This window comes from Lethenteron reissneri, chromosome 43 (assembly GCF_015708825.2).
Source record: "Lethenteron reissneri isolate LAM-NWPU_2019-01 chromosome 43, ASM1570882v1, whole genome shotgun sequence".
Taxonomy (NCBI): Eukaryota; Metazoa; Chordata; class Hyperoartia; order Petromyzontiformes; family Petromyzontidae; genus Lethenteron; species Lethenteron reissneri.
Window position 1 is genome coordinate 1,119,696 of NC_083821.1, and position 14,840 is coordinate 1,134,535.

The 14,840-nt window shown below is 54.4% G+C and overlaps 1 protein-coding gene across 1 annotated transcript; it reads right to left on the bottom strand.

Moving 5' to 3' along the window:
- Nucleotides 1–751: 751 nt before the first annotated feature.
- RSAD2 (radical S-adenosyl methionine domain containing 2) lies at nt 752–9,411 on the bottom strand. Its single transcript, XM_061569477.1, has 7 exons — nt 8,983–9,411; nt 7,276–7,461; nt 6,617–6,778; nt 5,903–6,132; nt 4,997–5,146; nt 3,564–3,596; nt 752–2,793 (listed from the first exon to the last, which is right to left on the bottom strand). Exons 1-7 carry the CDS (start codon nt 9,149–9,151, stop codon nt 2,629–2,631), a joined length of 1,095 nt encoding a protein of 364 aa, XP_061425461.1. The 5' UTR covers nt 9,152–9,411; the 3' UTR covers nt 752–2,628.
- Nucleotides 9,412–14,840: the final 5,429 nt, after the last annotated feature.

A 14,840-nucleotide genomic window follows, 5' to 3' on the forward strand; every position in this document is an offset into this window, starting at 1 on the left:
CGTGTCCGCGTGCCACGCGTGCCACGAACCCGCGTGTCCGCGTGCCACGCGTGCCACGAACCCGCGTGTCCGCGTGCCACGCGTGCCACGAACCCGCGTGTCCGCGTGCCACGCGTGCCACGGACCCGCGTGTCCGCGTGCCACGCGTGCCACGAACCCGCGTGTCCGCGTGCCACGCGTGCCACGAACCCACGTGTCCGCGTGCCACGCGTGCCACGAACCCGCGTGTCCGCGTGCCACGCGTGCCACGAACCCGCGTGTCCGCGTGCCACGCGTGCCACGGACCCGCGTGCGGGCACAGAGACGTGACCAGCAAATGACTCAATTGGGTTCACGCACAGCAGCAGCAGCAGCAGCAGCAGCAGCAGCAGCAGCAGCAGCAGCAGCAGCAGCAGCAGCAGCAGCAGCAGCAGCAGCAGCAGCAGCAGCAGCAGCAGCAGCAGCAGCAGCAGCAGCAGCAGCAGCAGCAGCAGCAGCAGCAGCAGCAGCAGCAGCAGCAGCAGCAGCAGCAGCAGCAGCAGCAGCAGCAGCAGCAGCAGCAGCAGCAGCAGCAGCAGCAGCAGCAGCAGCAGCAGCAGCAGCAGCAGCAGCAGCAGCAGCAGCAGCAGCAGCAGCAGCAGCAGCAGCAGCAGCAGCAGCAGCAGCAGCAGCAGCAGCAGCAGCAGCAGCAGCAGCAGCAGCAGCAGCAGCAGCAGCAGCAGCAGCAGCAGCAGCAGCCCTTACTGCGACAACTTGGCAGCACCCTCTTGAAAAAGAGCCTTGAGACTCGGTTAGGCGTTCTTGGGTAAACTTACCACAGCAATAATACAATAATATTCATATGAAAGAGAAATTACTCCAACTGTTAACAAAATACTGTATATTCACTTATCTGTTTATTCACCGCATACTAAATTATTATATATACAATGAAAAAAGTATATATACGGAAAATGTTGGTATGTTTATGTTGCTCTTGAATGGAATGGTTTAAATTTTCATCCAACAGATACATTTTCACATCTGAATACATTTTGCTGGATATGAGCAAATATTGGAGCGAGCATCCTGTGGTAGTTATGGAAACTGTTTCCATGTAAAAAAAAATGCGTAACTTTGGAATATTTGTTTTAGTTTTACAAACAACATACATTACACACAATATACAAGTATACATATAGGACGACGTGTGTCAAAGGATAGAAGCGCAACCCTGAAATTCCTTGTACACGGCACTGCTGGCGGATGGGCCTCGGCGAGAGAGGAGAACCTCTATCGAGGGCATGGGGCCTCCTCTTCCCACGCCTGACCCCGTTTGTTGTACAGTACTGCTGGGTGGACATAGATGGAATCAAGTGGAAGAGGCGACCTCTGCGTCGCAAGTCCAGTGTCCTGCCCACTACACAACTGTGCCGATCTCTACTGCGCGTATACACTATGTACAGAACATTAGCATGCTAATCCATTGCTAGAATGACAATACAACACATCAATCTATAATGGCATGAACCAAATGCATGTGGCATGCAGCGCAACTAAAATATAAAAAAATATGATAATAATGTCCATCGTATATATTTTTTGTTCCTGTTGTCATATGTACAGTAGTTTGTAAGTTAAGTTAACTTTAACGCTTGTTCAATTGTTTATCCTGGCAAGGGTCAACACACAAGTTTCGCGAGAGTAATTAGGTTTACAAACTTGCGAGGCGGATCGCTATAAAACAATAATACTTTAACAGCCTGACGCGGAGGATTTACTACTTCGTGAAACCTGTCCTGATGATGCTTGACGCAGTTTCAAGCCAGACGTCACGTGTGCCGTTGCTGCTACGTTCAGTTGTGACAACTGTGACAACTGATTGAGCTCAAAGTTTAATTTTAATTGGAGCGGCGTTTCAATTTGTTTGGTTGTGTTGGGTGGTGGAGGATCTTACCGACACAGATGGTGGCGAGAGACTGGCCACAGTGGCTAGGAGATGATAACTACCTCGCCTGGTGTGCAGGAGGTCGTGGGCTTGATCCCGACCCTGACGCCTGCTGCTGTGTATTTGGAGTTTGTGTGTCTCTCTCTCATCATCATCATCACGGTGGCTAGGAGATGATAACTACCTCGCCTGGTGTGCAGGAGGTCGTGGGCTTGATCCCGACCCTGACGCCTGCTGCTGTTAATTTAGAATCAACATCACCACGCGTTTCGAGTATTTGTCTGCTATAAATGTCCACATTATTATAGGCCACTTCGTTGAACCATCCCCATTTCTGTTTCACAAGTGTCAAATTAGCAATCATCCAAATTAACGGTTCGCGGTTTTGTTAAGGGCACATTTAACCCCACACACATCACCACGCACACTGAATTTCTACGCGGTCAATGTTGCTCTCTGAGCGCGCGACAGCGGGGTCCTCCTGCGCGCTCCGGCCGGACGCGTCGCGAGACCGGCGACGATAACGGCGGTGAGGGTGAGGACGGCGGCACCGCTGCTGCCCATCACGGCGGGCGGGCGAAGTGTCACACGACCTGGCCACGGAGCTGTGCGCCGTGGCAGGCGGAGCGAGGAGACGATGGCGGTGGTGGTGGCGGCAACGAGCAGCGCCGGGCCGGGCTGGCGGCGAGGCCACGCGGGCGGAGGAGGCGCCGTCGACGCGCTCACCACTCGAGCCGCATGTCGGCCTTGCTCCACACGTACTTGCCGCCCCGCTGCAGGAACATGCGCTCGTCGAAGCCGCTGTGGCGGATGGCGCCCTCCACGCCCACGTCCAGCACGGAGCGCGTGGGCTCCTTGGCACCGCCCGTGCAGTTCAGGAAGCGCATCTGTGTGCGAGCGGGAGAGAGAGGGAGAGAATGTGTCTCTCCTCCGCGCTAAGATGTTCACTGGTTAGCGATCTGTGTGAGAGAGACAGAAACAGAGAGGATGTCCGTCTCCTCCACGCTAAGATGTTCACCGGTTAGTGATCTGTGTGAGAGAGAGACAGAGACAGAGAGGATGTGTGTCTCCTCCATGCTAAGATGTTCACCGGTTAGCGATCTGCTCGCCGTTGTGCACGTAAAGAGCAAGGTAAAGGCGCAGCCCTGCAATTGCCACGCAACGCAGTGTGTCTGTCTATATGTCTCCCTGTCTGTGTTTTGTCTCTTTCTGCTTGTGTGTCTGTCTGTGTGTCTCCCTGTCCGTGTTTTGTCTCTCTCTGCTGCTTGTGTGTCTGTCTGTGTGTCTCCGTGTCTGTGTTTTGTCTCTCTCTCAAATTTAGTTCTACATGATGATGGTTGCTTGTGTTGCAATCGAAACGTCGTATTCTATTATGAAATTTATTTTCTTTGTACGCGACTTTACCGAAAGAACTAAAGAGAGATTAGTGACAACAAACATTCATCGACAGAGAGTTTTTTTGTTTTTAACAACGATGATCGTGAACGGGGTCACATAATCGAGCGTGACGATGACTGCGGCTGCCCCCCTTCCCCCCCCACCACCACAGAGACAAGAGTGCGACTGAGCATCTCCGATGCGCCTTGTCCACACTCATCACCCACAACGCTCGCTCGGAGCCACGCGCTTTCAGACGATCTCATCTCCGGCCACTTACGTATTCATCCAGAATGAGGTACGAGTCCCGCATCTGCAAAGACACAAATCGATTCGGATCACCGCGCGTGCACGCAAACGCGCGGCCCACGTCTGCTCACGCGCCAGGCTCCCCTGGACCTGGCAAATAAGCGCCTCGCTACGACCCCCACACAACAGGCCGCTGGCTTCAAACTCCCCAGGTAGGAGTGATCCACCCTCAACAGCTTCAGGACTGGTCACGGCCCATACCTCTCCAACCTCCACCGATGTGACGTAAGAGCAAAGCCCCCTACGTGCCTGTGGGGTGGAGCAAACCCGTGTACCACATTCTAGAAGTGTGTCCAATCCACAGGCTCAGTGGAGGCCTCCCTCACCCTCAACACAGCATGACTGGAAGCAACCGCTTAGCTTAGGGACTTTGCATTCGCTAAATAAATAAATAAGATGGGCGACCAGACAAACCTCCTCAGACGTCCTCTACATTCTCGTTCCACCGATGCTGCCACACACAGACGGCATGCGGGACATCTCTCTCTGATTGTGGAGGTGATTGCCTACGGACGACAGCGAGAGTGTACGACTTGGAACTCTGGGGGGGGAACCACGGACAAGCGGCCAGGCAACGGCCATCGCTTGCCCAAGTTTTGCGGCCCTCTATATATGAAGGTGTTCTCGGCCAATTAATGAGCGGGCATGCATATGGGAGGGATCTGGAGTGCCCGGAGAAAAACGCACGCATGCGAGGGACGACACCCGCGCAGATGGAACAGATGGAGATGAATACATTCGCTGTACCGCCATCTCCTGGCGAGCCAGGCTACAGTGACCACGAAGGCCACAACATCGTGTGCGGTGATCCATCAACCCTCGCTGCTGCTGCTGCCGCCTCCACAGTGCGGGGTTACAGGCAGCCACGTGCAGCAGCAGCAGCAGCAGCAGCGGAGCCGGCTCCGCCTGACGGTGCCTACGATGTCATGTTCTAGCCCGACTCGTTCGTGACTAAGAGTGAATGTACGTTGAACTTTTTTTTCGATTTAAAGCTTTCGTGACTGCAGGGATTCATCTTCTTGGTTCTTTCGGTAAAGTCACGTAGAAGGGAAATAATAAAATAATAAAAATAAAACATAATAAAATATTCTCACGACGTTTTGGCCATAACGCAAGCAGCCGTCCTCAGGTCTGTCAGACTCTGTCTTCTCGACAGACCTGTTCTTCACCTGAGCACGGCTGCTTGCGTTTTGGCCAAAACGTCGTGATAATAATTTTATTATGTTTTATTTTTATTCTTTTATTATTTCCCTTCTACGTGACTTTACCGAAAGAACCAAGAAGATACGTTGAACTTCTTTCGCACCGTACGTTGCCAGCCGTGCTCATCGGAGATGCGGGGGTAAGGACAACAGAGACGATCTGAGACAATCAGCCCATGCAGGCTGCCAACAGCGGCGGCACCTTTTCGTTGGACTCGGGGACGAGGCAGCTCACGTGGCGGTGCCGCTCCAGGAAGCTGTGGAAGTCGCGGTCGGCGATGAGGAAGGGCTGCACCTGGCGCAGGCTGTCCTCGCCGCTGTTCTCTCCGTCGATGAGCAGACACTGGAACACCTGGGCACACGGGCAGAGGTGGCAGAGCCACAGCACCGGATCAAGTTACGTCGGGGGCCTGGGGCTGTTGGAGTTGTGGGGGGGGGGGGGGGCGTGCTCTCTGTGTCTAGTTCGTCCAATTCCTCTCGGTTTGCCGTCTCCCCACCACCCGGAGGTGATGATGCCCAGCGCCCCATTGTTATTCACCCGGCTCATTTTACTTGTCGTGTTTTTTGTTACATGATTTAACTAACGGTAAAACAAATTCAGTGAAAACTTACACAGGTCGTTTAAAAAATATTTATTTGGCTCATATCTGCTGGTTATACACACACGGTGATGCTAACGTGTTTAATTACCAAATTAATTAAATTATTTCCTTATACATATTATTGGGGATCCCTCGAAATCCGAGCCCCCCAGGACGCCTCCCCTCAAACCCCTGTGCAAATCCGGCCCTAGGGCGACTCAGCCTCAAACGAGTACCGAGTGCGGTGTGTAAGCATCAGCACTGGGGAGACAAAGGCGGCCGGGCGTAGTATTGGCCACCACCCCCTGGCGTGCCATGCCGGCCTTCATAGGTGCTCGCTAACAGCTTTTGACCCAACAGTCTGTTCAGTCTCTACAGGGGATCTTTGCTGGTGGTGGTGGCAGTGGTGGTGGCAGTGGTGGTGGTGGCAGTGGCAGTGGCGGTGGCGGCAGTAGTGGCTGAACAGCGTGGAGTAGACGCAGCGGTCAGCCTGGTCGTGCTGCGTGCGGGCAACTCGGGCGCGGCACCTTCCAGCGCACGGGCCTGAGCTCCGTGATGTAGTCTGCGAGGTCCTCGTGCACGTTGTAGCTGTTGACCACGGTGTTGATCTTGAACGCGATCTTGTACGCGGAGCACCAGTCGCGCACGCGTCGCATCGTCTCCACGTGGTTCCGCCGGCCGGCGCCGCGCCCGATCTGCCGGTTCGTGTCCTCGTCGAAGCTGTCGCACGATACCGCCAGGATGTCCACGTGCTCGCCTGCGCGCGCGGCAACAAGCCAACAGTGGAGAAGTCACGATTGTGATAAGAGCCGTAATAATTGTCACGTACTTTTCCGACACCGTCACGGACTCGCGGGTGAAGTGCTTTGTGGCAAAGGTGCAGAAAATCCCCGAAGTTAAATTCTGCCCCTGAGGTCTCACCCACTGGTTTACACCCCAAGCTCAGGAGAAAGATCACTCCAACGAACACTGGCCCTCCCTTGGTGGATGCCCCGGGGAAATAGTCGTTGCTGCCCTTGCTGCCCCGGCTGCCCCGTGGGGCTCGTGGCTTTACGTGCCGACCACACGTCTCTGAAGAGGTGGCAGCACCCACGATTAATGCCACCAAAATGTCACCGCCGCCAGGGACATTGGCAACGGGTGCGGCTTGGTGGACACCTGTGGAAAAAATAGCTTCATCGCTCATCGGATTCCTCCGGTGTCAATAAATATTCATATTCCCGGTGCCCCGCGGCAGGTACCGTAGGTGGCGAGCCACCGCTCGGTGATGAGGCTGCCGTTGCTGACGATACTGACGCTGGGCAAGCGCAGCTGGCGCTTGCAGTGCGTCACCATCTCGCCCAGGTAGCGGCCGCGCTCCGGCAGGAATGGCTCCCCGCCCGAGAAGTTGATCTTCACCATGCCTGGGGAACGAGGATGGCAAAGGTCGCGTGAGCGCGCGGGCAGACACCCCTCCACCGCGTCCGACGAGCGTTCTTGTCCACGGAAGCGCTTTGATCCATGCCGTTGATTTCGGGTTTTTTTTGTCGAGGTTTGCCAGCCGAGTTGGTGACATTCGCGCGAGGGTTGTCATCTTAGCTCGCGGCAACGATGTTGATGCTTCAAGTCGCACGGCTGGGTGATGTCACGCGTCATGGCGAGGTCGCTGGGAACGGAGTGTGACGGAAGGTGGCCGCGCCTTCACTGCTCACGCGCAAAATGCCGACAGCGAATCACCTCCTCCTCTTCCCGAGTGTTGGGCAACCTTCTGATTCATTTGGTCGGTTTGCTCCGGGGCGAGTCCCTGACAGCAAGGCAACTTGAAACAACCAAATTCATTGATAATGGCATCGTCACACATCGGATCGTCTTTGCCAAGAGTTATCGTGACCTCCCCCCCCCCATGTTTCCCCTCTCTCACCCGCGTCCCGCAGCATCGTGAGCCCCCTCTTGGCCTCCTCCAACGGCAGCATGAAGGACGTCTTGGCCGTGTGAAAGCAGAAGCCGCACTTGTAGTTGCAGGCGCGCGTGAAGTGGTAGTTCACGCTGGTGGGCACCACGGGCGTGCCCAGCGGGATGGAGCTCGGGTCGGCAGGGCTCTCTCCGTCTGCAGGCCACACGGCGGTAGGAGGAGGGGGGGGTGCAGGGCCGCGTGGACGCTGTGAGGGCCTTCGAAGCTTATAGGAGGGAAGGGCCGAACAATGTATCGCATATAGTGTTACACGACTTTTTTATATATATAAAGTCAGCAAACAAATGTTTTTACTTTGTGAAATCAACACATTTGTTTGACTCGTCGGACATTTAGGATGACTATGTTACCTTTTTTCTCAGCTGTTCAGTATTCAATGTATGTCCATGTCCTGCATGTTGAACATATATTGCACCGCACGTCGCCAACCGTGGCTAGTCGGGAGGTGCGAGCGACTTACGGGTGATGATCAGCACCAGCGGTGTCTGCCTAAGTGGCACGATGGTTCGTACACAGTCGGCGCATCTGTTGAACAGCTCAGGAATTCAACCAACGGGGTCTGCCCAGTGGCCTGTCAGCGAGCCTCTGACACGTCACGTTGCCTCGATGTGCACTTAGCCTGGCACAAATGCCATGGTGACGTCACCGCCACTTTTTGTTGAATGGCGGCTGTTGTTAGTAGGGAGCGGTGGCACAGTAGTGAGCGCTCTGTGCTACCAACCTATCAGCCCGAGTTCAATTCCCGCTCACTTCCAATAACAGTGGCAAATGTATAAACCGCTCCTGACCCTCCCCTAGGTCGACTCAGCTTTAAATTAGTACCTGGTACGGTGTGTAAACAGCATTGGAGAGACAAACACGGCCGTGCTTGGTGCTGGCTACCCATCCCCTCGTGTGAGTGTGGGTGGGTGGGTGGATGAATGTGTGGGTGGGTGGATGAATGTGTGGGTGGGTGGGTGAATGTGTGGGTGAGTGTGTGAATGAGTGGGTGAGTGTGTGAGTGAGTGTGTGAGTGGGTAGATTAATGTGTGAGTGGGTGAGTGAGTGCGTGAGTGGGTGGGTGGATGAATGGGTGGGTGGGTGAATGAGTGGTTGATTGTGTGAATGAATGGGTAGATGAATATGTGAGTGGGTGAGTGATTGTGTGAGTGAGTGAGTGCGTGAGTGGGTGGGTGAATGTGTGGGTGAGTGGGTGAATGAGTGGGTGAGTGTATGAGTGAGTGTGTGAGTGGGTAGATTCATGTATGAGTGGGTGAGTGAGTGTGTGAGTGCGTGAGTGGGTGGGTGGATGAATGAGTGGGTACGTGTGTGAGTGCGTGGGTGAGTGCGTGGGTGGGTGGGTGGATGGATGTGTGGGTGAGGTGTCGTGACGCGCAGGGTGCTGGTTGAACACAGTAAGAGTCCTCAACGTGGGGCTGAGGAATCAATGAGTGAAGTTCACGGGAACAATAACCATGGCAGTAGCCATGGAATAGTGAGAGGGAGGCGACTGCACGACTATTCTCTCACGGGCGTGTGTGCCCAGGTGGGCGAACGAAACTTCCCGTGCCATACTTCAGCACGCTGTTCAGCGCGGCTTGGTGAAGGCGGGCGGGGGGGAGATAAGCCTTTATCAGGGCACTCGCGACAATCATCGCCATCACCACGACTCCTCACCTGCTAAGTCGGAGATCTGACGATCACCTCGAAGGTCCGGAGGACACTTGGCGCGCGGGTGCCTGCCGAGTGGAGGGGTGACCGCCGCCGCCAAGTGGCGCAGGAGCGACACGAGGTTGAGGAAGAGGAGGACGCTGGACCTGCACAGGGTCACGATGAACTCCAACATCTTTGTTCTTATTCTCAGGTTTTTTCGGTAAAATGACGTAGGTAAAAAAATCAAAATAATAAAAGTAAAATAAAATAAAAATCACGACGTTTCGGAGGCAACACAAGCTTCCGTGGCTTTACCGAAAAAAACCTAAGAATATGAATACTTGCAGTCACGAAAGCTTCAAATCTAGAATCTGTTGTTCTTGTTTTTCTCCGACCTCCTCCTGGCACCGCCGACTGCTAAGCGTGGCGCAATCCGGCGTGCAGTGACCTGAAGCGCAGACGACACTTCCCCCAGCTCTGTCTCGCCGCGATCACCATCCACAGACGTCTGTGTGTCTATATATAGCCGCGTGGACCCGCGTGCGTGCGGCACGACGAGCTGCAACGCCATAGCCACACGATAAACAAACACGCACATCGACCCCCCCCCTCCCGCCTCGTCACGCCGCCCTGACGAGAACTTGCGTGTTTCTAACCCCCCCCCCCCGTCTGTTCACAGCCCCCCCCCCGAATCTTCCTCCTTCCCTGACGCAGCCCACGTCACAAGGCGCTCGCGATGACGCAAGCGCTCGTTTGATGATTGCCGGAGGGCTCGATGCGACTCGCGACTCGTGATTCTCTTCGGGCGCCCAGGTGGCTAGGAGATGTTGACTACCTCGCCTGGTGTGCAGGAGATCGTGGGTTCGATCCCGACCCTGACGATGCCTGCTGCTCCTGCTGCTGTATATTTGGAGTTTGCGTCTCTCTCTCTCATCATCACGGTGGCTAGGAGATGTTGACTACCTCGCCTGGTGTGCAGGAGATCGTGGGTTCGATCCCGACCCTGACGATGCCTGCTGCTCCTGCTGTATATTTGGAGTTTGCGTCTCTCTCTCTCATCATCACGGTGGCTAGGAGATGTTGACTACCTCGCCTGGTGTGCAGGAGATCGTGGGTTCGATCCCGACCCTGGCGATGCCTGCTGCTCCTGCTGTATATTTGGAGTTTGCGTCTCTCTCTCTCATCATCACGGTGGCTAGGAGATGTTGACTACCTCGCCTGGTGTGCAGGAGATCGTGGGTTCGATCCCGACCCTGGCGATGCCTGCTGCTCCTGCTGCTGTATATTTGGAGTTTGCGTCTCTCTCTCTCATCATCACGGTGGCTAGGAGATGTTGACTACCTCGCCTGGTGTGCAGGAGATCGTGGGTTCGATCCCGACCCTGACGATGCCTGCTGCTCCTGCTGTATATTTGGAGTTTGCGTCTCTCTCTCTCATCATCACGGTGGCTAGGAGATGTTGACTACCTCGCCTGGTGTGCAGGAGATCGTGGGTTCGATCCCGACCCTGGCGATGCCTGCTGCTCCTGCTGTATATTTGGAGTTTGCGTCTCTCTCTCTCATCATCACGGTGGCTAGGAGATGTTGACTACCTCGCCTGGTGTGCAGGAGATCGTGGGTTCGATCCCGACCCTGACGATGCCTGCTGCTCCTGCTGCTGTATATTTGGAGTTTGCGTCTCTCTCTCTCATCATCACGGTGGCTAGGAGATGTTGACTACCTCGCCTGGTGTGCAGGAGATCGTGGGTTCGATCCCGACCCTGGCGATGCCTGCTGCTCCTGCTGTATATTTGGAGTTTGCGTCTCTCTCTCTCATCATCACGGTGGCTAGGAGATGTTGACTACCACGCCTGGTGTGCAGGAGATCGTGGGTTCGATCCCGACCCTGACGATGCCTGCTGCTCCTGCTGTATATTTGGAGTTTGCGTCTCTCTCTCTCATCATCACGGTGGCTAGGAGATGTTGACTACCTCGCCTGGTGTGCAGGAGATCGTGGGTTCGATCCCGACCCTGACGATGCCTGCTGCTCCTGCTGCTGTATATTTGGAGTTTGCGTCTCTCTCTCTCATCATCACGGTGGCTAGGAGATGTTGACTACCTCGCCTGGTGTGCAGGAGATCGTGGGTTCGATCCCGACCCTGGCGATGCCTGCTGCTCCTGCTGTATATTTGGAGTTTGCGTCTCTCTCTCTCATCATCACGGTGGCTAGGAGATGTTGACTACCTCGCCTGGTGTGCAGGAGATCGTGGGTTCGATCCCGACCCTGGCGATGCCTGCTGCTCCTGCTGTATATTTGGAGTTTGCGTCTCTCTCTCTCATCATCACGGTGGCTAGGAGATGTTGACTACCTCGCCTGGTGTGCAGGAGATCGTGGGTTCGATCCCGACCCTGGCGATGCCTGCTGCTCCTGCTGTATATTTGGAGTTTGCGTCTCTCTCTCTCATCATCACGGTGGCTAGGAGATGTTGACTACCTCGCCTGGTGTGCAGGAGATCGTGGGTTCGATCCCGACCCTGACGATGCCTGCTGCTCCTGCTGTATATTTGGAGTTTGCGTCTCTCTCTCTCATCATCACGGTGGCTAGGAGATGTTGACTACCTCGCCTGGTGTGCAGGAGATCGTGGGTTCGATCCCGACCCTGACGATGCCTGCTGCTCCTGCTGTATATTTGGAGTCTGCGTCTCTCTCTCTCATCATCACGGTGGCTAGGAGATGTTGACTACCTCGCCTGGTGTGCAGGAGATCGTGGGTTCGATCCCGACCCTGACGATGCCTGCTGCTCCTGCTGCTGTATATTTGGAGTTTGCGTCTCTCTCTCTCATCATCACGGTGGCTAGGAGATGTTGACTACCTCGCCTGGTGTGCAGGAGATCGTGGGTTCGATCCCGACCCTGGCGATGCCTGCTGCTCCTGCTGTATATTTGGAGTTTGCGTCTCTCTCTCTCATCATCACGGTGGCTAGGAGATGTTGACTACCTCGCCTGGTGTGCAGGAGATCGTGGGTTCGATCCCGACCCTGGCGATGCCTGCTGCTCCTGCTGTATATTTGGAGTTTGCGTCTCTCTCTCTCATCATCACGGTGGCTAGGAGATGTTGACTACCTCGCCTGGTGTGCAGGAGATCGTGGGTTCGATCCCGACCCTGGCGATGCCTGCTGCTCCTGCTGTATATTTGGAGTTTGCGTCTCTCTCTCTCATCATCACGGTGGCTAGGAGATGTTGACTACCTCGCCTGGTGTGCAGGAGATCGTGGGTTCGATCCCGACCCTGACGATGCCTGCTGCTCCTGCTGTATATTTGGAGTTTGCGTCTCTCTCTCTCATCATCACGGTGGCTAGGAGATGTTGACTACCTCGCCTGGTGTGCAGGAGATCGTGGGTTCGATCCCGACCCTGGCGATGCCTGCTGCTCCTGCTGCTGTATATTTGGAGTTTGTGTGTCTCTCTCCCCGTGGTCGCGTGGGATTTTCTCCGGGTCCTCCGGTTTTTCCCACGGCACCTGGGTGGGTGCGAGACTTCGACACTTCACGTGGCCTCAAAGCGGCACGTGGCCTGGCACAAACGTCGTGGTGACGTCACCGCCACTTAGTGGTGAACGGCGGTTGTTGTTGTTATTGGGTCGTTGTTGTTGTTGTTGGGTCGTTGTTTTTGTTGGGTCGTCGTTGTTATTGTTATTGTTGTGTCGTTGTTGTTAGGTCTTCTTCGTTGTTATTGTTGGGTCGTTGTTGTTATTGTTGTGTCGTTGTTGTTAGGTCGCCGTTGTTGTTGTGTCGTTGTTGTTAGGTCTTCGTTATTGTTATTGCGTCGTTGTTGTTGTTGTTGTTGTTAGGTCGCCGTCGTTGTTATCAAGTGGTTGTTGTGACACCGCGGCTGTGTCGTTTCCAGGAAGGGGTCGCCCTGCCGCGTGCCGCGCCCGAGATGTGGCTGACCACTCCCCCCATTCATTAGTCGCGAACATTCACCCCTTGTCAGAGGTCGCAACCGGGTACCCGATACCCGTACCCTACCCGATACCCGGCTACCGCCTCGTTTCCGACCCTGGTGCGGCCGGGTACGGGTACGGGTAGGCTATGAGTCACTGGTGAGTAGCCGTTTGTCACTCATTTCGGGTAGGGTTACGGGTACGGGTAGGGAACGGCTACCCGTACGGGTACCCATTTGCGACCCTGGTGCGGCCGGGTACGGGTACGGGTAAGGAATCAAAACCCGTTTGCGACCTCTGCTCCTTGTCCACTGCACCTGCCCACTGCAGCTGGCCACCCGCTTCGTACATCACGACAGAAAGTCATCAAGTTGCGGTGTCCGTCAGAGCTCGAAACGACCGTGCGAGCGTTGATTTTTCACCATCGGTGGTGGAAATTCCACATTCCCATGACGGTGAGCACACTCGAAATGAACCGCTTCTCCGCCAAGAAGGATCGTTGCTAGGAACCGTTGGTTGTGTATTTTTTTTATTAAAAAGCTGTGCTTTGTTTAATGAATACGGCGGTAAAGCACCATAAACTGCCACAACACGAGTTGTTATCAGAACCCTTAATGTGCACGGAGGTGGCCAACACGTGTCCAGTTTGTTGACCTACCCCGCAACTACGATTAGCACGTTTGGCTTCAACATACATACATACGTTGCTATGCAGCAATGGTTTCTCGAATCCATCTGTGCGGAGTTTTTAGTGCTTACCCCCCTTTGCATGCGTAGTTTGGTTTTCTCCCGGGTTCTGCGGTGTCTTCCCACAAGGAGACACGGGACTCTGATGAATGACAATGGCCAAACCTTTCACTATTTTTATTTTACCAGGTAAGGCCCACTGAGCTGTATCGATCTTTTCAGAAGCGTCTTGGCCACAAATGATCGCTCAACCAAGTGGCTTATCACCTGGAAGTGGAAAGCAGCCAAATCATCTAAACGCGTGATGTTGATTCTAAATGCCGAGGGGAAAACCGGAGGACCCGGAGAAAAGTCCACTCGACCGCGGGGAGAGAGACACGCAAACTCCAAATATACAGCAGCAGGCGTCAGGGTCGGGATCGAACCCACGGCCTCCTGTACACCAGGCGAGGTGGTTAACATCTCCTCGCCACCCTGTGGCTCGTGTAGCAAACCTCCCCATGTAGCAGCACCCTCTTGAACGAGACGTGTTGAGACTCCGTGAGCATTCATATGGCGGGGATTATATTGTTGTTGTATTGATCATCAAGGGCGAAGTGGAGCAGTGTTCCACGCTGCGCTATGAACTCGACAACCCGACTTTCATGTTGGATTCGCGGCCAACATCAGTGGTGAGTAAAAACTTAATTTGGAGCTTTCGTGACTGCAGGAATTACTCTTTGGTTATTTCGGTAAAGTCACGTATAAAGAGAAAATAATAAATTAAATAATAGGGCACTATTATTTAATTAATAAATAACACATTACATAATAGCATACTATTTTTTATTAAATAATCGCATACTTTTACTTAATTTATTATTTTCTCTTTATACGTGACTTTACCGAAAGAACCAAAGAGTAATCAGTGGTGAGTGCCTTGCGGCGGCGGCGCAGCAAAATGCATTGTTATGTTGTACTGTGCTCCATGAAACGTCTATGCGCCCTCCCCTCCACGCTCAGCAAAACGGGGTCAGCAGAAACAAAACTCTACATAGCAAAGGCACCCGAGTCAGGAATCGAACTTATGCCCTTGTTGCACGAGTTTTAACCACTCCTCCGCCCTGTTGGCCAGAGTTCCACATCGGCGGCTTGACGAACCCACTCCCTGGATTGCCACCTCTTGACCATCAGCACGCAGCTGGGGGGGAGGGGGGCAGGGGGGGGGGCTCACAGATGTCGGCGTGATCCAGCAACCCTTCCCTTTCAAAGCCAGCGCTGCTGGGCTCCCGAGGCA